This window comes from Brienomyrus brachyistius, chromosome 8, assembly GCF_023856365.1.
Source record: "Brienomyrus brachyistius isolate T26 chromosome 8, BBRACH_0.4, whole genome shotgun sequence".
Taxonomy (NCBI): Eukaryota; Metazoa; Chordata; class Actinopteri; order Osteoglossiformes; family Mormyridae; genus Brienomyrus; species Brienomyrus brachyistius.
The window spans coordinates 23,100,241-23,124,435 of NC_064540.1; the positions used below are offsets into that span (position 1 = coordinate 23,100,241).

The window sequence follows — 24,195 nt, forward strand, 5'->3', positions numbered from 1 at the left end:
CATTTATTTCTAAATTCACTAATCCTGCCATAATTGCAGAAAGTGGCAGGGTACTTGGGTCTTCCTTGTACTAGAGATGTTTCCTGAAGATGGGGTCCCACCCCGTACAAACCCAGGTAGAACTGTGATCGACCTGTTTAACCTGCCATCGTAACAACACAACTGATACAAGGCCGTGAAATGAACCTATTTCCTAAACCCAGAACTTGAGCGCAATTAAACGATCCATCCATTTTCTGCCGCGTTTATCCTGTTCGGGGTCGCAATGACACACGCAAATTACTATTTATTTTCGAAAATAGACACCCAGTCCCAGTATAACCAGTGCAAAAGATAAGTAAAGGGGAGGTGGACTAAAAAGGAGGTATGTCAGTAATCCCCGGTGGAAAAACATTGGCAGATACTGACGTATAGTATGCCGATGACGTACGCCTGAAATTAATCAGAGCGGCTGGGTGCTGCTGCCGGCGATGCTGACAGGTACAGCAAAATACAGCCTGGAAAAGAAACGCCAATCTCACGCAGACGAAACATTAGGGATTAAAACAAAATCACCACATGGCGTGCAGATGCTCTAATTCTATATAACAGATAAAAAGGTACTGTTATGCTATTAGATTCCTGGGAATGTATGAACTAGCCGGTGTTAGGGGTACCCAGCTAAGAGACGGAACGGCACATCAGGGGAAAATACAGCGATTTACAAAAACAACGGGGCGACCTGAATAATCGAGGAACTATGTGCATCTTGCTCTAAAAGCCACAAAATAAAAAGAGGCAATGCCGCAGTGCGTTACTATATGGAAGTCCAGTAGACGGTGTCCCAGGTCAGTGCTGCATTTCTGCACTCTCGGCAGATTATGACAAGGGGCCACAGTTATAATGGGGGAAATACCGCATAGTAAAACAAATACCCAGGTTTCTCATTGCGGGTAAAACTCACGCAATGCACCGACCCCCATATGTGGCCTCCCTGACAAAACCGTAGCTAAATACCTAAATGCTTTTAATGCACATTTTAAAACGTGTCTTCGGGGGGCGTTCAAAGTGCGATCATACGACACAACCGGCACGCCTGCAACTGTAGCCGGGAGGACGGCGTAGCCTGCGAGTCCTGGTGCCCAGAAGATCCACACAGATTTACCCAACACACCCTTTTAAAATCCATCAATAATTAACAGGGGTACTTTATAGCATCGCCTTACTTTATAGCAATTAATTGTCAGCACACTACCAGGTATCTGTGGCGAATACGCCCCCCCTTTCCCCAGTCACCCCCCAGGCTCGTGAGATCGGTCTTGCTCCTTTGTTGAGTATGAATTTTACGGAATTTGGCGTAACGCATGCAGGGCCACGTCTTGCACCGGAGCGGCAGACACTTGTGGTGCGCTTGGTTACTTTGTAATTCCGTGTGGGGAGCAGCGGCCTCAGCGCAGCCGGGCCGGCAGCGAGGATTACGGCGCACGTACATCCGAGGCTCTGCCGTGCAGCCACACACCCCACACACACACACACACACACGGCTCTGCGCTCGCGTCCATCCGCCATTTTCATCTGATTGAAAGCAGGTAGACCAAAAAAGAAAAACCCACGCACGGTGCCGGTGAAAAGCACAGCAGGTAAGTGGGGAAAATCCGACAATGCGATCGGCGGGTCAAATCCAGACTCTGCGTGGCTTGAAATGTTGCAGCTCCGGCACTTTGATACAAGTAGGTGTAGCATCAGTCAGACCAGCGCACCGACTGACCGATGTTTGTGGGTCACAATACCGATATTTAGGGATCTGCACCGTCTGCGCCAACTTTGTGGATCAAGCCGGTGGGGGGCTACACCAAGTGTTACGACTCCCAAATGTTTAGAATTTGTTTTCATGTTTTATTTCTGTCGTAACTTTCGGGTCCGCACGCCTCCCCACTTGTCTTGTTGAAAGCACGACGTGTGGCTCGCATTAACGAGCGCTTCATATGGCCTAGCAGATAAAACCAGGTTTAATGTCAGGCTGGAAACGGACTGTTGCCTTTTTGCAGGTTTATCGCCTTTCTTGGCTTTATTTCGGGGGCAGACTGACTCGGGTGCGGGGCGCTCCGATAACCGCACATCGTTCGCCCCAACTCGCTGGCTTGCCTCCCCCCTTCCCTTCCACTGTACTTTTTAATTTGGAGATTTTAAAAGCATTTTGCACAATTTAGCAAAGTTCTGGTGTTTGTGAAGTCGGCTCTGCTGGGAATGCTGCGGTGCTCCTGTTAAAGCGGAGCCGGTCCATGGACTCTTTGTCCAATATGCCTACACTTTGCAACAAAGGTTTTCCGCGGCCAAGGAAATTAAAGTCGGTGTGTTTATTTTATTGCGTGCCGGCATACTTCATGATACCCCCCGCTAACGGTGTGCTAAGTATCTGTGCTGCTTTGTGGGCAGCGCAGGGTGGAAACTTCTGGATCCCGCACAATGTTGTAGATAGTAGCGTTATGTGTAAATCTCACGTTTGCTTCTCTCTCGCTTTGCATGACGGCAAGTAAGAAGATGCCGCTTCACAGGGAGCTCAGTGGATTTTTATGTCGTTCGCGCCGTGCGACGCTTTAGTTCAGAAGGAAATGAAATTAAACGGCGCTGACATGTGCTCCCTGATTATATGAAAACGACAAAGGAGCCTCCCCCCGCCCGAGTGAGACCTCGCTTTATTTACGCGTTTTTCCGTTAAAAAAGGACAGTCAACGTTTGTTTCTAAGAGTGACAAAGTGACTTTTTGGGAATGTAGGCTGGAAGGTGACACACAAGAAATAATAATAAGGAAACCGTTACGTGTATTATATAGAATCCGTCCTGTTTTGGAAACACAATGGGGTGGGAGTACACCCTCAAACCACCCCCATTTGTTTCCGAAAAACATACCCACCCACTTTCCCCCCTTCAAATTATGATATATTCTCTTTGTGCTTCCCCACAAAAGACACTTTAGAGTCATATCTGCAACATAGGAAAGAGACGTCTTCTAAAATAAAATAAAAATAAAAAATACCCCGAACCCAGAGAATGGGTCTTCCGAATTGGTGCGTCTTGGGCAATGGACAGGTCATCCTTCCCTGCCAGTCAAACAGATGGCCATGTACCAGACGACATGCAGCCTGCAGACCTGACAGGTGTATCTGAGATGTTGGACTTTGAAGAATGTCGTTCGAAGCCAGAGGCTGTTTAGTTGTTGGTTGGTGGGTCACATCGTGGATGTAAAGATGATTGTCACCTCTGAGGAATTTAGTTCAGCCGGCGCTGTTTTTGAGATGTGCCTGGGATCTCAGAGTGAAGTGGAAGACAGGTGACCTAGAGGTGAAGTAGGTATTCAAATATATATTGACTGGTTGAGTTGTGTAATTGTTTATCTCAAGTTGGTTGTGACTTCTGTGATTCGTCTTGCCATTGTGTTGCTGGATTTGTGTGGCAGAAGGAGCCCATTGTCCAGTGTGGGGAGGGTGGCATTTAAGTTAGTTGCTGACCCTGATGTTGAATTGGTAGTGACCGCTTCTGCTTGCACACTGGTCTCGTGAGTGTTCTGTGCTCCAGGGGGAAGCAGCGTGCTGACAGTCGCCATGCTTATCTGTCTGTCACCTCTGAAGTGACTTGGCTAATGTGACCCAGACTGGCAGCCAGACATTCATTGAAAGAATTCAGGATGAACGATTTTTTTTTTTTTTTTATTAATTTTTTAATGGCACAACCACAGGGTCTTTGGCCGGGCACGAGTCCAGTTATGTTACTGCTTGGCTCTGTTCTTGTCACTCATCATAGACCCTTTCTCTCCTGGTGGAGCATAGGTCAGCTACGATGCTTTATCATCTCTGTATTAGTCTGTTTTACCATCTTCTAAATGTATCCTTCTTCCTCCAGTTCCATCCCTATTGATCATCTTCAGCTGTGTCTAGGTCTGCCACAGTTCCTGTTTCCCCGGCAGATTCCATGTTAATGACTGTCTGATTTGTTGTGGATTTTAGGTGGGTGTCTCTCCAAACCCCATTTGTCTGTCTGATCTAGACATCTAGCCTCTTCTGGCCGGTGTCTTCAAGGTGGTCCACAAGCACTTGTTAATGAGAGTCTTATGATGCTCTTGTGATTTTCTTGTGTCCTTCATCTGTGGAGACGTGCTTATTTTGCATTTGTGTTGAGCATTTGGAGCTTGATATCCTGGGAGTTCCTGATGGCACTGGGAGTCAAAAGGACTTTTCCTATCCTTCCCTAGATGTCTGCTTCTGCTTGTCCATTTGCCAAGGCTTCCTCCGTGTCAATTCCATCCGATATCATGCATCCATAGCTGGTATTATTTATGCAGATGACCTTGATCTTGTTGCTGCTGCATATGGCACTTTTACAGGAGGAAATGCACTGATGTAATTGACACAAGGTTATCTTGGTAGCTTAGTAGCTTTTGTGACACCAGGAATAAAAGACCCACCATCCACGGGGTCTGAACAAAGAAGCAAGTGGGCCTTGTCTCCAAGCTGGCACTTGGTCCAATGATGCTGTGTGACCTTGTTAACTGGTCCTTGGGAGGTGGGATGACACCCATTCGGCTCAGCCACAACCATAGCTTCCTGCTTTGCTGCTTTAGAGATCATGTTTTCTTCTGTCTTTTGGAGGCTTGATGTTATTTGCGCGACTTGGTTTTATGCGGAATGTGAATATGTGTACCATATGGCATTGAACATAAGCGCATTTAAACATTTCTACATAAGCTGAACTAGCCAGTCATGTGCGCCATGGGTCCTCAATGCCCAATACTCATGTAGATCCAGGTGGTGCGCAAGATCAGCATTTTTACAAGTGTGTGATTTTCAATAAGAATTAAAATACGGAACTGCACCAAATTGATGTAGAATACAAAATAAATACTGCAGACAGAAGAGACACACATCCATGCGGCCAAAAACTATGATGAGCTCAGCATCTTGAAGGAAATCATGGGCAGTCAAGAGTTTAGGGCTAAAGTGCCATTATGGGGTTGAGTATTCTTGTAGGGGAATGCTGGTTTGGCCATCGTGAAGCTCAGTGGAAATCAACACATGGAGGCCAAAGTCAGAAATGGCCAGAATTTTAATGTATAGCCTTCTGGTTTGGCACAAAAGAAAGTGTCAATGTTACAGATGTGGTATATCTGGTAGTATCTTGTTGATATGCTGCTGTTCCTGTGACTGGCATGTATTCTTAAATTTGATATGAGCTATGACTTCTAATCAATGGAAGAAGGTCTGGATTGGGAGAAATCACGTCTAATGGGAGTTAAACCATTTAGTAGTGCGCTGGAGGAGTTTGGAGTAAGCTGAAAGCCTGGCTGAAGGGATTGGACAAAGGGGAAACTTTACTAGTGGTGGGAATTTGGAACAATTTTTTATGTGGTGTGGTTAAGCAATTTAAGCACAGCTGATATTTTCTGATATCCTGCATTTAGGGATTCTGCTCCACAAGCATAAAGCCATGTGATTGTCTTTTTTTTTTTTTTTTTCACCAGAACCCATGTGACCGGCCAGCCCGTTCTTCTTGCTGTAGAGCCCAGAGTGGATTTTCACTGAAGCAGGTGAGATAGTGAAGGCAACATCAAAATAGTTTGTCAGGGGGGAGGTGGGCAGACAAGCGTGGGTGTTTGTGCGTGTAGCCGTTACTATCTCTTGGAAAATGTGAGACAATATCCCTACCTAGGTTTGAACACAAAAAACAGAGGGGGAAAGGATTTTCAGCGCATTATGAATAAGATCATGTCCTGGACAGTTTCAAGTAGCAGTAACAGTATTTCCTGCTTGGGTCTCTATGGCTACGTTCACACTGCAGACAAATGTGGCCCAAATCCGATTTTTTTTTTTATTTTTATTTTTTTTGCTCATATGTGACTTGGATCGCAGTTTTGCATGACAATGTGAACAGCACAAGTCACATGGAATCCGATTTTTTAAAAAAATTTTTCTCTCCCCAATTCCGATTTGGGCCACTTATGTATGTGGTCATAAAGCGGATACAGGTCTGATGTTTTTGCAACGCGACGTCATTCATGCGACTTTTACGTCACTCCCGATCGACGGTCGTCACGATTCTGTCTCCGTCAGAGTGCCAAACATGGAGGAGAGTGCAGACGTTGGCCAGTAGAGGGATAGTGAGGTGCTGGATTTAATAAGTATTTGGGGAGATGAATCTGTTCAGGCAAAACTGGAAGGCTCATATCGTAACCGGGCAGTTTCCGAATCCATAAAGTGACGTCTTTGCGCATCATTGCATCTTTGTTGTTTTGTCGCACGAGGGCCAATTCAGTATAGTGGACCGTTCACATTGAAATCTGATATTGCCCACATTAGACAGAGTAATGTGAACAGGCAAACAAAAAACCCGATCTGAGCAGAAAATCAGAATTGAGCATTAAGGCCTGCAGTGGGAACGTAGCCTATAGGGTTTGGGCTTGGGGTGGTGATTTTGAGGATGGAAAGACCTCATGCCAGCGAGCTGTGTTTCAGAACGCGATGACAGCGCAGGGGGGGCTGCTGGAGACCCTGGAGGATGTCCCGGCCCACGTGTGGAAGGGGCTTCCCGAGGACATGAGCCTGAAGCACTCGGCTGTGAACCAGAACCGCATTGGTGCGTGGCTGTGCCTTGGGGTCTCGCTTCCATTAGACAGCACCATGCCGTTGCTCTGTTTCACTCAAAGGTAGACAGGTTCTGGAAGCATGAGACTTAAAGTCACTTCTTATCCGGCTTTGAATTTAGGCCTGGACATGGGGCCTCAAAGCCAAGTCGTACGTCGAAAGATCAGAGTAACAACCTTAGCAGAGGCTGTCTGCATTTCGCTAATTTCAGTATCTGAAGAGGATTTTTGCTTGAGGTCTGTTGCTCACTTGGATGGCCCTTGAGATGTCAGTCATGAAGACAGGCTGCCTACAATCCGAAAGGCATTTAAATTTTTATAATATAACGTATTTATCATTTGACTTTTCTTCAAACTACAAACCCGGTCCGTTGTCGCACGGTAGCCTTAACCCATTTGTGCAACCGACCATGAAAGCTGAGGAAAACAATGAGGATACAATAAAAAAAAAAACATGTTTTTATTTATTTAGCTACCCAGAGGACAGAAATGCCAGTGGCAACAACATAAAGTCATCTAATTGTGGTGTGAAGTAAAAATATTAAACGATTGACATCAGACAGCTGCTAATCGTAAATTTTTAACAAATGGGATCCCTGTAATCAAATCCTGCCTTCGGTTTAGGTTGCGTCTATCTGCTGGGTTACTGTCCATCCCTTATATGGTCACTTCCACTGAATATGTGAATATTCTTATGTTTCCATCCAATAATGAAGTTTGACTTCTAATGCCTCATAGCTCATTGACTTGTATAAAAGCAGACTAGCAGAACCAGCAATGCTTGAAAATCTTCCAGGTCTTAAGTCCATCTTGGTGTCAGTCTTCAGTTTTATTTTTTTAACTGAATTGCTTTTCTGCTGCTGCATACACCACGGGTTAAGAGCACATGTGTGTTTCCTTAGTGCGTACATGTGTGCTTGAATGGTTGCCTGGTTGCCAGGGTGACCCCCTGCCCCATCGTGATGTCTCTAAATGTGTCTCTACAGGTGTCTGGGCCTCCAGGCTCATTCCGAAGGGCAAGAGGTTTGGTCCGTTTGTGGGGGAGAGAAAGAAGAGGTCCCAGGTGACTAGCAATGTGTACATGTGGGAGGTGAGTGACACTGCAGGGCCAGAGGCTTGATACGGGCAGCTCACTAACAACCTTTCCGAGGACCCATCGTGCTTCAGGAAGTGAAAACCAGGATGCTTTATTCTTCCTGTTTTCCGGGAGTTCCTTTCTCAACAGCTGAATGCAAATGCCCTTTATCTAAAGAAAATCTACTGTTTTTTTCTCTTTTTTTTTGATGTTGATGTTGAGAGATGTGCCTCTAGCTTTTAGGATCATTCGCTGCATATTCGTGAGTAGTGCTAATAACGTTTAACGTACAACCGTCTGTATGATGTCAGATATCTGCAGCATCATGAATCTCCAGTGTTTTTGTTCTTTGTTTTTAAACCTTTGATACTCTCATTCATTTCTTTCTCGTTTTATTTTTTCAGGTTTTTTTCTTGTGACTTTTTAAATATTTCTAGTCTAAAAATGTTTCCAATCCGAACAATAGCCCTTATCGTAACTACACAAAAAAACCCTTGCAAGTTTGACTTAAAAAAAAAATCATTCAAGTCCATGCAACGATGAATTTGAATTGAAATAAATCCAGTTTATAGTGATATTAAATGAATTTTCAGCTAGGCAAAGTAAAATGAATAAAACTCAATCTGTGCTCTGTTTCTGTCGGACAGGTGTACTTTCCAGCCTTGGGGTGGATGTGTGTTGATGCCACGGACCCGGCCAAGGGGAACTGGCTGCGTTATGTGAACTGGGCTCGGTCCACACAGGAGCAGAACCTCTTCCCCTTGGAGATCAATAGGGCCATTTACTACAAAGTATTGAAGGTGCGTCCTTAGTTCCTACTCTTGGGCTTGTCTGAACATGCCACCTGCTGGATCATTAGAAAAAATACATTTTAGTTGTTTGACCAAAGCCCCCCTTTGTGAACAATATTAGTATTCAAATGACATGAACGATTCCCCGTATTTTATGGCTGTGGGGTGCTGGGAGTGACTGTATCTTCTGCGTGTTATTCTGTCGCCATCTGCTGGCTGAATTAAGTACCTTAAGCTGTTTTAATGCCAGTTTGTTTTCCAACAAAGCATTTAATTGTAGAATTTCCTTGGAGAGAGGGGAAAAACATGGCAAGACAGATGAGATTTTCAAATGTACCATATTTTTAAATGAGTAAAATTGTAATTCAGGGATTGGGTTGGAGCAGACACTAATGTGATCACAGCCTGTAAGGTGTTGAATTTGAGGACTGAGTGAGAGTATGAAGGTAACAGGAACCAGTAAGAGTCCAATGTAACTATAACATGTAATCAAGGCAGTTGTTCAATATTTGATATTCATCAGTCCGATGAAGACGAAGGCTTTTGAAGCCACAACAGTTCAAGCTCATTGAAACTATTTTAGCCTACAGCCAAATTTGCCAAGTAGTCTTTCTCTAGCCTTTCACTGAAACTTAAATATTTAAAGTTCAGATTTTGAATTCTCTTATAGAATATAAAAAGGCCTATTAAATGAAGGGTTTATTCTGCAGTCCACTTCATTATGTGTAAAGTCATTTTAACCAGATGAAGATTAACACCAGTTTTAATTACGCTGCTCCATCTGAAAGCTTGGGCCATTTCTTGGCCTCCCATTGAGGATTATTAAAGGCTGTTCAATGATGAGCCGCTATCTGTCACAACACCATGTACAGAACTATTAGGTAAGCCCCACTTCTGGTGATAATTTTCAGAAAGACTTGGGCAGAATGATTAAACTGAACGCATCTTTTTGCTGAAATGTATTTAGAGAGAAAATGTTACATTAGTCTGTTAGACAAAAATGAAATGCAGACTCTTGTCAGCGTGCAGAAGTTTTTGGCAAATCGGAAAGGAGTTTTTTTTTCCTCCTCATTTCTCAGGCCTTTGAAAGCCTGTCTACGGTGGTGTTCCTGTATGCTAGTGGAAAATCGCTATTCGTAAATTTAAGTTCATATGGTACAATTCAGACACAAGGCATTTTAAAGTGCTTTACGAAGGCATAAGGCATATCCAAATAAGTCATTAAAATCACATTTAAAAGACCATGAATAAAGGCATAACATAAAAAAAAAAACCTAAAAGCCAAACAGTTAACTGAAAAGAAGTTATATTATAGTGATAGTGTATGACTTAACTGATTTCATTTATTGAACAGCTGCAGCAAACAGTAATGTTTTAAACCCTGATTTAAAATGCTTTAGTAAGACTCTGTAATTCTCATTGCCGTTTAAGTCAGACGAAGGGGGAAGGTCATCATTTCATCACCTTTCAAGCCATTGGTCAAGCAATTTATGGAATGCTTTGACGCATGGGAAGGGCCCTGTCCTGCATAGATATCATTAACTTTTTGAAAGCTGGTGACTTCTTGTGCCAGTGTATAAAGAAGGTGTCTGCTGAACATTTCTAGAAGATAATTTTTTACACCGTATGCATGTTGGAAAAGTGAATCACTCATCTGTGGACAAAGTCTTTGTAAACTCAGTTTTAGCTGTGCCTGTGCCCATTCTTGATGTTTGGGCTTGTGTGCCTTGTTGAGTCAAGGTTGCATGTCTTTGCATTGTTTCCTTAAATTTCACTCTCTAAGTTCTTTTTTTGGGTTATTTAAATTGTAATAATAATTTGCTTAATAATTCTGCACAGGGGTGTATCCATGGTTTCCTGTTTTACTACTTACTGATAGTGCTCAGATTAAACAGTGAGCATCCTCTGCTTTTAAACAGTCCATTCTTTCCTGGAGATATTGGTCTTGAAGAAAAGTAAATTACACACTTGCCTAATACGCTGTACACCATGTGCAGAGTTAAGTTTGGTGACTGGAGATGCACCTTCACAGGAGATAGGATGCCAAAGGCTATGGTTAGCTTGTCCCAGTGACAGACATCAGTTGGTCTGCAGAGAACTTTGATTAGTTGCGATAAAGGATCTCAGTGGCCTGCACTACGAAGCGGGGTCACTGGCTTATCGGGGTAACTTGTCGGATTTACAGTAGTCTGGGCAAAATATAAGTGAACGAATATGATGTCCATTTAAACTGTGGTAGCTTAAATCCGACAAGTTACCCCAACAAGCCTGTTCCACTTCAGGGTTGTCCACCTAGGATGTCACCCAACCCAGGCATGTTTAAATCTCTGACAGTGAAAGTTGGTGATGGATGTTTATTGATGAGCAGAATGTTGTACGTTTGTTTTTGATGCACTGAAGCTAGCAATGCAAAAACACTTGTGAATATAGAGCACGAGGTTATGTTGGTAAGGTTGTTGCTGTTACAAATTCTCAAATGTGCTTTTCGTGGGGGGATACATAACGAGGCAGGAAAAACTTACACAGTGTTTATAATATTCTTGAATACCGATACAAATTATAACGATGTGTGTACAAATAATGCAGCAGAGAGCTACCAAAAGAGCTGTACGTATTCCAACATAGGCAGGACTTAAGTAGGACTATTTACTAGTGTAAACTTTTGTACAGCAGCAGTATGAGAACCACAGTAAAGTTTCTGCTACTCTGATTCCCTGTGAAACTAATTTATATATTGATTAAATCTGATTGCTTATGGAGCACAAAGATGAATTTTCTGTAGTCATAAGGTAACACTAGCAGGATGGCTCCAAAACTAGCTAACAGGTCTGATGAAACAAAAACACAGTCCTCTGTTTCTTGCCGGGGTAATATGGAGACGTTGCTCTATGGTGACGGTTTGTTGGGTACCAGTTTATGTTGAATTTTGTTCCAGTTGAGCTCTTAATCAACTACGCTTCGTGAACCAATACAAAATACTGATTTTAATAGAAACTATATGCAACAGGTACGTTAAATGAAACATTATTATTTTGTGCTAATATTTAAAATGTCGATACTGAAATATAGTTTGTCTTTAGAGGTGATATTCTACCGTATTGATTTAAAATAATCGCTCAGATTAATTTTGATGTGTAAATAACCATAAATGAACCTTTAAATCGTAGCTGAAATACAGCCTTTGCAGTTGCATTATTGTTAACCAAATATTCAGTTTAACCACCAAGATCTGTGATATTGCAGTGATTTCGAAGGCTTAAGCTAATTTTATGAGTTCGTTTGTTGGGGAAAAACTGGCACATACATCGGACCTCTAGCACCAGGAAGGGCGGATGCAGACAGGGTTTGTATGAGTCCTCCATCCACAAGAGGGGGATTGAACAGTCCTGCATCGAGTGGCAGAAAAGCCCGGCGACCTGACAGCTGGGAGCTGTTAATAGAGACCCGGACGGACCGTAGGGGCAGCGCCTAACCTGGTGTTTCGCTCATTCCTGGGAGCTGCTTTTCAGTCGCGACTAGCGTCTTCCTTAGGCTAAAAAAGATCGGGGGGAGGCCTGCGCTCCTACGCTTTCCGGCGCTGACTGGTCTCTCCCTCCTGCTTCCCCGTAGCCAATCGGACCCGGCGAAGAGTTGCTGGTCTGGTACAATGGGGAGGACAACCCCGAGATAGCTGCTGCCATCGAGGAGGAGCGAGTTAGCAGCTTGGGCAAGCGAAGTTCACCCAGAGCCAGGAGAGGTAAGCCGTGCTCAGCTACCTCGGAGCCCCCGGGACTGTCTCCGCGGCTCCCTAAGCCTGCGTCCCTAAGCACGTCCACCGTGCTGCCCGACCCCGCGTTTTGCGGTGTGTTCGCTAGGTCGTCTTCCTTCTGCTCCGATGTACGGGAACGCGGGGTGCCTAAAGAAATGCGACGTCGGTGGGTTCAGCCGGGCAGTTTGAATGACCTTTAGGCTCCTTCCGTAACGCTCCGATCGGGTGCTGCTGGTGTGTTTTTCCGGGGCCGTCGTGAGTATTTTTTAATATTGGGAAATACCGTAGCTGCCAGACGCGAATCAAGGCCAGGCGCCTTATGACGGTAGCCGAAACGCGACAGCCCGAAAACTAGGCGAAGCCGAGTGTTTAGATGAAGCTTTGCTAGCTAGTCGAAACCCACAAGCCCGAAGCCGTAGCCTGTTAGCTAAAGCGCGGAGCCGCCTCTCCTTTACGGCTACCGACGCCAGCTCTGTATTATTACGCGCTGCTTGTATGTTGAAACAGTGTAAGTAATATTAATGAGAAAATGAACTGGATACCATGGTGTCTCTCCAACCAGGCCGCGGATGCTAACGCTGTTAGCTTCGGCTGCTCCTGCTCGGCTGAGTGCCCGGTCGTCGTTCCGGCCACTAGCTCGGTAACTGGTTAGCCTGCGCCTATCGGTTTTCCCTGCGGTTCGCCGAGACCTTTTCAAAACTGTCAAATATACTTAGGCGACCTTAAAACGATTATGGGGGAAGCCGTCGTAGCGTTCCCTATCGCGCGGAGTTGATGCGTAAAAAATTAGCATGCATGCTAGCTAGGCTACGTGTCAGACTCGTATGATAAAGGTGAAGCACCGCATTGAATCTGCTCGAGTATGTGGAATGCCCATTCTCTTTTTAATGATTAGAAATCGCGTTTAAAACCCAGTTCTGCGCTTATTTTGTATGGACTGCTTTTTAAAAACCAAGAGGGAGACCAAAGGACTCCAACGCCCCGTCTGTTTTTCTGTGCACGTAGTCAGTGTGCCTATGTATTTCTGTATTTTTATGTCTCTGAATACAGCATGCAGCTGGCTCTCTGTATCTAAGGAATCTGGGGCCAGAATCGGGCCTGGGCTGTAGGAAGCAGGTCGTGGAGTGAGCCCAGTTTCCAGCTGAGCACACCCTTTAACTGACAGCCTGTTTTGCTATGTGGTCGATCGGCAAGGTTTTCATACTCCTCGTGGGAGAGAAGAATTGTTTGTATTGTTTTACATGGACATCTATGCTCTCTTATAAACCTGCTTTATGAAGCTCTTATCAAGGGTTTTGCCACTTAATGACCCTGTCGTGTGTTTCTAGGTCTTTTGGCATATTTACCTGTCAGTTGCCACCATTTGTTCATAGGACAGAAAATGAAACTCTATTTTTGTTGGGATTAACTTGCAATAGGAATGCACAACATTAAGTGTGACTAATGTCAAATCTTGTGTTTTTAAATTCCATCATATTTGAGATGACCATTTTACTCTTAAACAAGTGTGTGTATCAGTGAAATAAATCATATGGTAGGTGGGACTAGTTGCTTTCATCACTGGGTTATGTTTAAGATGTGCCAGTTTGTGTGTGCATGCAAGCCTAAATTCACCCTTGGTAGCATTTTCTGGCTGCTGTGACCCTGTATGTGTATTGCTGACGGAACTGCTCTGTTGTAAACATGGCTTTTTGCGCTTAATCGCTACTACACTGTCCTTGTTCACTGGTATTCACTCCTGCTGTTGTGGTTTGTCAGCCATTTTGGCCAGCTAAACTTATGTCCAAACCCAGTTTCTCCACGTTTGTGGTGATTTGTTCTCCTATTCCCTCTTCCCAGGAGTTTTGTCATCAAAGTAATGGACCTCCATATAGCCAGTGGCAAAGTCAGCTTACAGGCTGTGACCCCGAAAACATGAGTCAAAATACCAAAGTCGTATTTTTAAGTGTTTCTCTAAAGGATCATTTTTGTATTCTAATTCTATAAAGTGGTTGCATCAAATTCTTGAAGCAGATTTCTTTTTGGGTTTCTGATGGTTTTGTTTAAATCCCCCAATTTCAGAGATCTGTTTTAAATTGGTTTGCAGTTTTAAAGCTAACTGTTAATGTAGATTCCACAAGTAATGTGCCCTCACTTCAGTCAGATGTCCATGAGTGTTGTGGACTGTTTGGTTGCTGTAAAGCATGCACTAATCTTACGGTGGAGCAGCTTTAAAATGCTGCTTGATATTGATAAAAGAATTGATGGGGAATGGTAGCTGACAACTTCTAAAATGCACTGTGTGCTTTTGGAGTAAGACCTGATTTTTTTTGTTTGTCCATTCTACTGTATCGTGTTCTACAGGCTGTTTCCTTGTGTGTTGTGGTTGAACATTGTGTGGGAATGAAGGGTAATTTTGTTCTGTTACAGTATGTTGCACAATGCTTTTACAACTTGTTTGTTACTTGAATTTATGAAAATCATTTGGAAGCCCTAGTCATTTTTGTTAAATTAATCTTGTATGTCTGAACAATTTTAGTAGTACGTTTTGCAATGGTTGTGTTTTAGAGAAGCCCAGATTGTAATTTTCTTGGCTGATTCCGATCTCCAAGTTTTTTTGCAAGTGTGATCTTGTGAATTCTGAATTTCAATACTAAATTCAATACTGAATTTTGCCAATTCCGATTTACTTTCTACGAACAAGAAATTAAACTTTACAATTTCCCCCAAACTGCACCCAGTTATAGCAACTTCTCTCGCTTAAGTCTCAAAGTGCTTTGAGACTGGAAAGAGGTACCTGTAACAATGAACGGAAAACTAGTTGCTGTACATCCAACTTTGACATATTTTACTTAACCAAAAAGGAGCAGGTGCAGCAGTTGCAAATAATAAAACAATGTGTTATTTTCCAGTATGTTTTTAAATTCACCAGGTAACCCAACTCTGACCCTTTTCTCTTTTTATTCGTCTTAATAAAAGGCCATAGGTTACAGACCTCCCAATAACACAAGTAATAATAGGTGTATGGTAGTATTAATGCCAACATCGCATGTAATGCAAAGACGATTCTTACATCGCTAGTAAGCTAGATTTTCGTATTGTACAGACGTTGTAGTGCAGGGGGTTAAAATTTCACTAAAGCTTTTTTACTGCCATAACCTTAGCTAGCTTTGCAATTCCAATGGTTTTTTTTTTCTTTCTCAAGATTATCTAGTATCAGTTTAAAGTTTACCTCTGTTGCACCACGGTTTACTTTGGCTTTGCATGTATTACAAATTGCACAGAATTTCTACACTATTTCATTAGTGCATGGTTTTGAGTTTGCACGTGGCTATGAGGCTACTGCTTCCTCCGCTGTGCATATGTGTGGCGCATGCGTGAAATTGGTTCGGTATCAACTGTCCGTTGCCTATTCTGGGTTGAGCACACTGAAAAGCAGCCGATTCCAGTCCCTGGCCGGTTAATCGGTGCATCTCCAGTATATTTTCCATAATTACAAACCATGTCCCAGCATTTTAAAATTAACAAAACCACTTAAAGCAGACGTACTACAATGAAAGTCTGATCTTGATTACAAAATCAATCTCAGAGGTTAAGGCCTCACCAGTGATGGGTCTTGAATCTCCATTGTTGTTTGCAGACACATACTCAGATCTGTCACATTAATTTGACCAGGAAGGTCTGTTGTGTCTGGCAGCTATTTAATGCTCAACAGGGTTTGTAACAATCATCAGAGAACCTTCACCAGAATGCGACTCGGCAGGGTTGGACACTTTACAGAATTCAAATGATGGTCATGACTCTGGCTTGCATGACCAATGAACAATCTTCTTGCTCAGAATCCAGGTTTGACTTGGGTTTTCCCATCCTCTGGAATATGGTTTTGTATGGTGATTTGCGATGACTTGCTTATACGCTGTGAAGGAGCCGTATTGATACTTCCGGTTCACATCACTTCCTGGTATTACCCTTGGAAGGGGCAGCTGGTAATTCTCCAGGGACTGACCATGTTTGCTCCTGGATGACGTCATTGAGTTCGGCCAGTCTAATATTGATTAGAAAAAGTCTTTGTATATTCATTTAAGTTGACACTATTGGTATTGATGCTTCTTTTTTTTGCAATTTGACTGCAAGTGAGTGAAGAATACTTTCTGTAATGTGCCTAATTGTTTCCCTGAAGTGAATACATCGAATAGTCTGTCACCTGGATTTCCACACGTTTTTTTGCCTGATCAGTTAAAAATATCAAAGTTTTAATTTGTGAAATTTGGATTAACAGTGTTCGGGATATTAAAGGTGGTCATATAATTCAGACTAGTTTAAACAATGTAAACATCATCTTGAGTGTGTCTCTAAATCCCTGTGCAGCACGGAGGAAGCTGCTGGAGAGAGCCAGAGCCAGACAGGCTGGTTTGGGAGGATTCCGAAGCCTCAAGCAGGCGAGGGGAGCCAAGTTGACACTCTTAGAAATGCAAGGTTCAGATGATGGTGAGGCATCCCGCGCTGTTTTATCTTGAAGTGTTTTATTTTTATTATCATTTCCAGATAGGTTAGCTACAAAATGTTTACTAATCTGTAACTGATATAGAACTGATCTATGTATGTATCAAGTTTAAATTTACTGCTTTGTTGGCTTTCAGGTCTAAAAGCAGAAAGTGAGGGACCTTCACCCACTTTCGAGATGGCAACACAAGACAGTTTCCTGTCTGCAGAACCTTCCCAATATGTGAATGAGGATACCCCCCCAACCACCTCATTGGTGGAAGAACCGGAAGAGCAAGACTTGGAGAAAACACAGCAGGAGCCACAGGTGAACCTAAGTGAGTCATCTTCCCCAGCTGAAGCTAAGCCAGTTGAAGCAGAGGAACAGTCATGTCCAGAGTCTGGCTGTCAGGATCCTGAAGAGGAAGTTGCTGCTGTTGAACAAGAAACTGCATCCATTTCTTCTGCTCTGAAACTGGAGCCAGAGCCTGACTGTGAAGATGATTCCCGGGGGGAGTCGCACTTTCCGTGCCAGCATTGCGAACGTCACTTCACCACAAAGCAAGGCCTTGAACGCCACGTGCATATTCATGTTGCGGCAACTCGCCAAACCCACACCTTCAAGTGCCGATACTGCAGCAAACCTTTTGGCTCTCAGATTGGCCGGCGGCGGCATGAACGCCGCCATGAAAATGGCTCAAAGAAAAAACTTGGCTCCCTTAGTGGAACCTCTGACGCAAGTCCTTCATTAGCAACAGATAGTTCAAGCCCAGACCTCATTGCCACTTCTGGGCAGGTTTTGGTGACTTCAGAAAGCAGCAGTGGGCCCCCAGAAAGTTCTGTGGCTGATAAGCAAGGTGTGGAAAAGGAACAGCGCGCCGTCATTTTGGATGAAAAAGGAGAGCTGAAGGAGCTCTATCCTTGCAAGTATTGCAAGAAGGCTTTTGGGACCCACACTAATATGCGACGACACCAACGCAGGATTCATGAACGCCATCTGTTGCCTAAGGGGGTCCGCAGGAAAGGTATGTTGCTGCAGGAGGGACAGCCCCAGCAACCTGCAGCAGCCCCTGAGAAATCCCCTAGCACTAGCCCACATGCTGTGTATTTGCCCAGTGGGGATGTGGATGATGAAAGAGATCAAGATGAAGATTACATGATCGACATCTCTAGTAATATATCTGAAAACCTCAGCTTCTATATTGATGGAAAAATCTTGTCCACTAGTACTGTGAGCACCTGTGAAGTGGTAGAGGTTGATTCCAACTCGGCTTCAATGTTAGGGCTTGATGCCGTGATCATTAGCTCTGATAAGACTTCCCAGGCTGTAAAAGTAGAAACCACAACTTGCACTGAAAAGGAGATCACAAATGCGGTCCAGTCAGCAGCAAAAAGGAGAACATCTACTCCACCCCTCCTTCCTAAAATAAAAACGGAAGCTTTAGAATCGGATGCAGTATCTTCAGCCTCTTCGTCGTCTTCAGCTTCATCTTTGGCAGGTGGACTCTGCCCTCAAGCCACAGATTCCTTAGCTTTTCAAAAGGAGCGAACAGTCTATCTCTCCCCAAAGCTGAAGCAACTCTTACAAACTCAGGACAACCAGAAGCCCAACTTGACTCAGCCTGAAGCCAACAGGCTCATTCCACCTGCAATGTCAGTGGCTGTGTTACCTGCAGCTTCAGGGAGGTTCAAAAGAAGAACGTCATCCCCACCAACTTCCCCACAACTCAGTCCAGAACAGAAAGGTGAAAGTGCTAAGAGTGAAGGAAGCTTATTTTCTCTTAAAGTACCAAAAGTAGAAGGCCAGTGTATGTCTCCAATTTACCCTGTGTCAAGTAAAGGGGATAGGGATACAATGAGTCCCACGGCAGTGGATGCATTCAAAGTTTCTCCTGTCGATTGGCCTTCTACTCGAAGTGGTGGCAGCTCCTGTAACCAGCAGCCTCTGGACCTTTCTGGTGCTGTTGGCAAAAGAATCGATGGCCAGAACAAGGGACCCGGGGAAGCTGTCCTGGACCTAAGTATGCAACGGAAGACCTCCTCTGAGTCTGAGACAAAGGCTTTGCAACCGTTGGCTAAGAAGCGGAAACCCAATACCAGCATGCTGGAGAAAGTTTTAATGAATGAGTATGCCTCTTTAGACTCATCAGTAGAGGACGTCTCCAGTTTAACTGAAAGCCCAAGGATTCTGTCAACCGCAGACACAGTGGTCAGCTCTCTGGACATCAGTTCCACTGATCCTGAAAGCCTTCAGTCTGAATCGGCTCTTCACCCTCCCCCTCCATCATTAACACCAGTAATCATGAACCCACCATCACCTCATACTCCAACCCTAGCATCCCCTACTCCACCACCTCCAGTTCTACCAACTGTTCCTTCTCCTCTTGCTATGTCACCTTCTCCCAGTTCTCAGCTGTCCAACTCACCAAGACCTCGCCCTCTTCCTATTTTATCACCCGAAACATCTCCCAGACCTGCTGAATTTATCTTGGAAGGACCTTCACAAGATAGTGGCTCAAATGATAGTAAGACACCACCTCTTTCAGAGGTCTTTAATGCTATCGCTGACAGTGCAGACCTTACTACCCAGTCTGTAAACCTGAAAGTTAGTCCAGGAGTGTGTACGATGCTAATTGAACCCATGATTTTCTCTGATAATGCAAAGCCTTCCTCACCAGATGGTATTTTAGCAGAACAGTCCTCCTCTCCTCTTGGTTTTTCTGCAGTAGATGATATGAAGGAGGCATCACAAACTTGTAGTAATTCCGGTGTTACTGAAACAACAGAACTGATTGATTCGGCCTCCGCAGAGGTCCAGCATAGTGCTATAGACGGTTCATCAGATCAGAGTGTCATTCTGCTGGAGGAGACTGATGGCCAGGATCAGCCTTTATCAACAACTCCACCTCATTCGCTTGACCCTCCTGTCCTTGTTGCTTCTTTACCAGAGTCTCCACTGACCCCTGTTACATCAGAAAGCCCTCCCACACTAGTGTTACCGCCTCCTCTTGTTTGTACTGTCATCAATGATGAAATTAAACCCAAGGATGAGCCAGTTGACGTTTCTGAGGGTCATAACAGTGCTGCCACAGATCAGGCTTCTGACGAGGAGTCGTGCGAACTAGAGATGTTTTGCAAGAACTTTATATGTAATGTCTGTGAGAATCCTTTCCCCTCCATAAAGGAGCTCAGTCAGCATATTATGGGACATGCTCTGGAGTGGCCATTTAAATGCGAATTTTGTATTCAGCTCTTTGGAAATGCAGCGGACTTGCTGGAACACCGTTCTGCTCTTCACAGCGTGGGCAGGATCTTCATATGCTGCGTGTGCTCCAAGGAGTTTGCCTTTTTGTGCAACCTCCTGCAGCACCAGAAGGACCTGCACCCTGGGCATGACTGTACTCACACAGTAGTGGAAAACGGCAAGCTGAGACCTCAAAACTACACAGATCCAACCAAGGCCAACACTGAGCAGTCCCCCTCAGATGTAGCCAATGACTCCCCTGTTGATTGTACCTCTCTGGTACATCTTGAAGCTCTGAAAGCCAAAGACTGGGCAGAGGAGGAGCCGGACGATTCCACTGAGGAGCTGTACACTACAATCAAGATAATGGCATCTGAAGGAGGCAAGCCCAAGGGTCCAGATGTCCGTCTTGGCATTAACCAACACTATCCCAGCTTCAAGCCTCCACCTTTTCCGTATCACAACCGCACCCCTGCAGGTTCTGTGGCCTCTGCCACCAACTTCACCACCCACAACATCCCGCAGACGTTCTCCACGGCCATCCGCTGCACCAAGTGTGGCAAGAGCTTTGACAACATGCCGGAGCTGCACAAGCACATCTTGGCGTGTGCCAGTGCCAGCGACAAGAAGCGGTATACTCCCAAGAAAAACCCAATTCCTCTCCGCCAAATAGCAAAGCCTCAGAACGGTGCACCTTCACCTTTAGCAGCTGCAAATGGGGGCCAGATTACCTTCCGTAGGATGGGCCAGCCCAAGAGGCTCACCTTCAGTCAGGAGTCTTCGGGTAAAGTGAAGCTGAGCGCACTAAGCAAGAAGAAGAATCAACTGGTTCAAAAGGCTATATCCCAGCGTAACAAGTCTACTGCAAAGAAGGCCGCAAATTCTGAGGCAGAGCAGGAAGTCCACGTGTGTCCACATTGCAGGAGGGAATTCACGTATCTGGGTAGCCTCAACAAGCATGTAGCTGTCAGTTGTCCCATGAAACCAGTTTCCAAGAAGGTGAGAAAGGGTGCTGCAGAGGCCCTTACTACCCAGGATAGAAACACCAGCCTTCGTAGGAGAACAGCAGATGTCGAAATAAAGCAACAGGGGTCGGACGTTGGGCAAAAGACTTTGGGGAAAACGAGAGCCAGAAGCTCTGGGCCTGCAGATGGTTCTGGGGCACCTTTGAAACTGCTGCCTAGTAAAGGAAGAATGGCTGCCTCCCAGGCACCGCAAAAGAGGCTAGTCCCTCTTCAGGCTGCCACGTTGCCTTTTAGCAAGAAAAGTAAGAAGAGCGGTGATGGTCAGATTCCACATCCCCCTGGCATGTCTCCCACCAGCTCTGCTGAGCGCCTGGTCATGAGGATGCAGCGTGGGGGCAAAGCGGTCCTGGTCCAGAGTGCAGGGGATGGGAAATCGCAACAGCTTCAGCCTAAGAAGGATGAACGTTTCTCTATGAAAGTTAGAGAGAGGGTAGGCGGGCCGGTCACTCGTAGCCTTCAGCTGGCCAACACCACCAGTCAGATGGAGGTTAAGGCGGAGGAACTCTCCAGTCCGGAGTCCAGAGAGACACAGGTAACTCTGCATGGGGGGGAGGGCATTGATTGGTCATAACACTAAATTCTTTGGATATCTCAAGTGAAATGTTTTGCACATTGTCTGTCTAGGTGTAGTGAATTCCAGTTATTGAAAAACCTCATCAAATCCATTTTTAAATATAAGTGTTATATAATTTTTCTTTCCTCCTGGGGTGGTTTTTGCCCCTCGACTACTGGAGCAACTGTCGGATAACATTTTCAGTGGAACATCAGGTTTTAACACTTTAGCATACCAATATTTGTCGATTGAAGACTGCTAACTTAGTAAGCGCTATGTGCTGTTTCCCAGTACCACTGAATTAACCCTATTTACTACTTTATAATCCTTTCTGAATGCAGGAATCCTTGCTGAAACTGGCAGGCTAGAGCCAAGCGTGCCTCACTTGCAGACCTTGGAGCAGTGCTGCAGATGTATGGACTGCAGGAGCCACGAAGGACTCCATGGGGTTGGCTGAGAGTCCCCACAAAGGAGCATTTCTGTCATGGACTTTGTGTCTGAGCCCTTGCTGGATGTGTGCCTCTCGCGCCCACGTGCATAAACGTGCTTTGAAAACATCACTTGACCTTTGGCGGGCAGGGTCGCATTAAATGCACGTGGTGATAATGCTGCGAAATGGCAATCATCTGTCCCGCTGTCCAGATTACCAGCTTTTTTATTTCTCTCCCCTTTTTATGCTCACTTAAGCGTTCTTGGGATTTAAAGCTCACTTAATGCATGTGTACCGTATGATGGAGTCGGACCATATTCGTTGTACTTACCTTAGGTCCATCGCTGTTTAGTTACATGAATGACAGCTTTTACTTAAGTTTAATGCTTCATAACATGGAAGCTGTCCATAGGTTTAAAAGTGGTCAAAATTAACTGTTTTGGAAGCTATATGGCACCAAGCTGTCAAAGGTAATCAGCACGTACCCCCACCCTGGTCATCGCTCTGCTTGGGGGGGGCTCAGGGACTAAGCTTTTTGTTCTTAGGGTTAAAAAAGCTTCTGATCCACATTTATGATCATGTTAAATTATGAGTGTCCACACCAATCAGTTCTGGGTGTACAGTGAGTAGATGGTCATTCACTGGTTTTGGGGTGGAAATGCAGCCTGATAAAATGATTACAGTTACAGGGTGTTGGCCAGGTAGACCTTCGCGGGTCACAGGCATTAGTGTTTGAAAACATGCCAGGCTGGAGGGGGAAGTGTCTCTTAATATGTAGCATATTCAGCCTTACATAAGTAGTGTTTGTCCAGTTAGAGGTATAGTTGTGAAAATCTGGAATTTCGGTCCTGATAAAGGAACTTGTGCAAAGCTGCGTTCTGGCAGGACAGCTTCTGCTGATGCGACCCGAGGAGATGTGGAGTTCCTGGGGTGTTTTGCTTATGAGCTGGACCTCTGGTGCTTCTCTCCTGGCAGATTCCTTTCTAAGCACAGCTAAAGAGGAATCTCTGAGATGTCTGTTATCTCTGTGTCTGACCCTTTGCCGTCTTCAGGGGTAAGCCGGAGCCGCCGTAACTTGACAACTAATTGTCATTGCCGGGCAGCAAATTGAAACCGTGGCCTCCGTTTTTGAAACTAAACAGAGCCAAGCTATGGAAGCTTCTCACAGGAAGTCTTAGAAAATCATGATGGATACATCAATAGCCATCTGTAGGTGGCCAGACATCATTTCATCTGCAGGCACCTTGAAGGTTTTGGGTGTAACTTAAACATACGCCAGATAGTAATCTCTGTACCTGCCCCCCTTTTGGTGAGTTCCTACTCCCAGTGGGGGTTGGGGGTGGGGGGGGGGGAGCTCGGTTGCTGGCAGTGCAGGAGACTGGGGTTTCCCGCAGTGCGGTGAATTGGGGTTTAAAAAAAAAAAATCACGATAACCTGTCATTTCCAACCCGGAAGAATCTACCTCTACAAAGCACTTCAGCCAATCCGATCTCCTGCGTCATGCAGCCCTGCACCATTCCTGTCCCGAAGGCATGGACCTGGAAAATGGAGCCATTGCAATCCTTGTGTAAAATTTATGTAAAAAATGCTTGTAGCCTGTTTAAGAGAAGCAGCTGAAATGTATATTTAAAAAAATTTAAATTATGTTTCTCTATGGACTTTTGTTGTATATGATTCATGTCTCGGCATTGGTATATTCCGGTAACTTTTTTTTTTCCCCCTGGGGCGTTGGTCAGTTTAATGGAATGTTATGTTAAATGAGTTTTTTTTTTTTTTTTTTTTTTGGATCATTTTTGGGCTGGCAAACATTGACCGCTAATGTAATACAGATTGTTCTAACTGATATTAAAGAATTTTTTCCAGTTTCATCAGCTGCTTTCTTGGTGAGCTACCTTTATAGTATTGATTTTGCATGGGTGTTTGTGGGGAAAGTGACCCCTTGCTGCTCTTGTTCATTGGCAATGTATCCTGCCTCAGTGATTTAACTCACTGGCCAATTTTTATATAGGAAACAGTGCCCGGATCAGGCATAGTGTACGTTCTGAATGTGAACAGCCAGTGTTCTGAGTTTTGGAACTAGTCCCGTGTTACTACGTGTGCTGGTACTCCAGCAATTTAATAAACCAATTAAGTGTAGTTACTAAATTCTGACATATCACATCTGCTTGTTACAAACTGGGTCCTTCAGCAGTCTTCTGTAGATCTATGTTGACTAGCTAGGATGTTCCCTTGATCATTTTCTTTGTGTGTGTGTG

The 24,195-nt window shown here is 44.6% G+C and overlaps 1 protein-coding gene across 5 annotated transcripts; it reads left to right on the forward strand.

Annotated features, from left to right (window-relative positions):
* Window positions 1-1,307: 1,307 nt before the first annotated feature.
* Window positions 1,308-23,808, forward strand: prdm2b (PR domain containing 2, with ZNF domain b). 5 transcript variants are annotated; one of them, XM_049023266.1, is made up of 9 exons: window positions 1,308-1,619; window positions 5,495-5,560; window positions 6,486-6,606; window positions 7,600-7,703; window positions 8,336-8,488; window positions 12,089-12,215; window positions 16,575-16,694; window positions 16,847-21,489; window positions 21,852-23,808. In XM_049023266.1, the coding sequence occupies exons 3-9, from the start codon at window positions 6,492-6,494 to the stop codon at window positions 21,876-21,878; spliced, it is 5,289 nt and encodes a 1,762-aa protein (XP_048879223.1). In that variant the 5' UTR covers window positions 1,308-1,619; window positions 5,495-5,560; window positions 6,486-6,491; the 3' UTR covers window positions 21,879-23,808. The 5 variants fall into 5 exon arrangements, with proteins under 5 accessions (XP_048879223.1, XP_048879225.1, XP_048879226.1 ...); XM_049023268.1 differs by lacking the exon at window positions 1,308-1,619 and adding an exon at window positions 1,697-1,709; XM_049023269.1 differs by lacking the exons at window positions 1,308-1,619; window positions 5,495-5,560; window positions 6,486-6,606; window positions 7,600-7,703; window positions 8,336-8,488 and adding an exon at window positions 11,463-11,486.
* The last annotated feature ends 387 nt before the right edge of the window (window positions 23,809-24,195 follow it).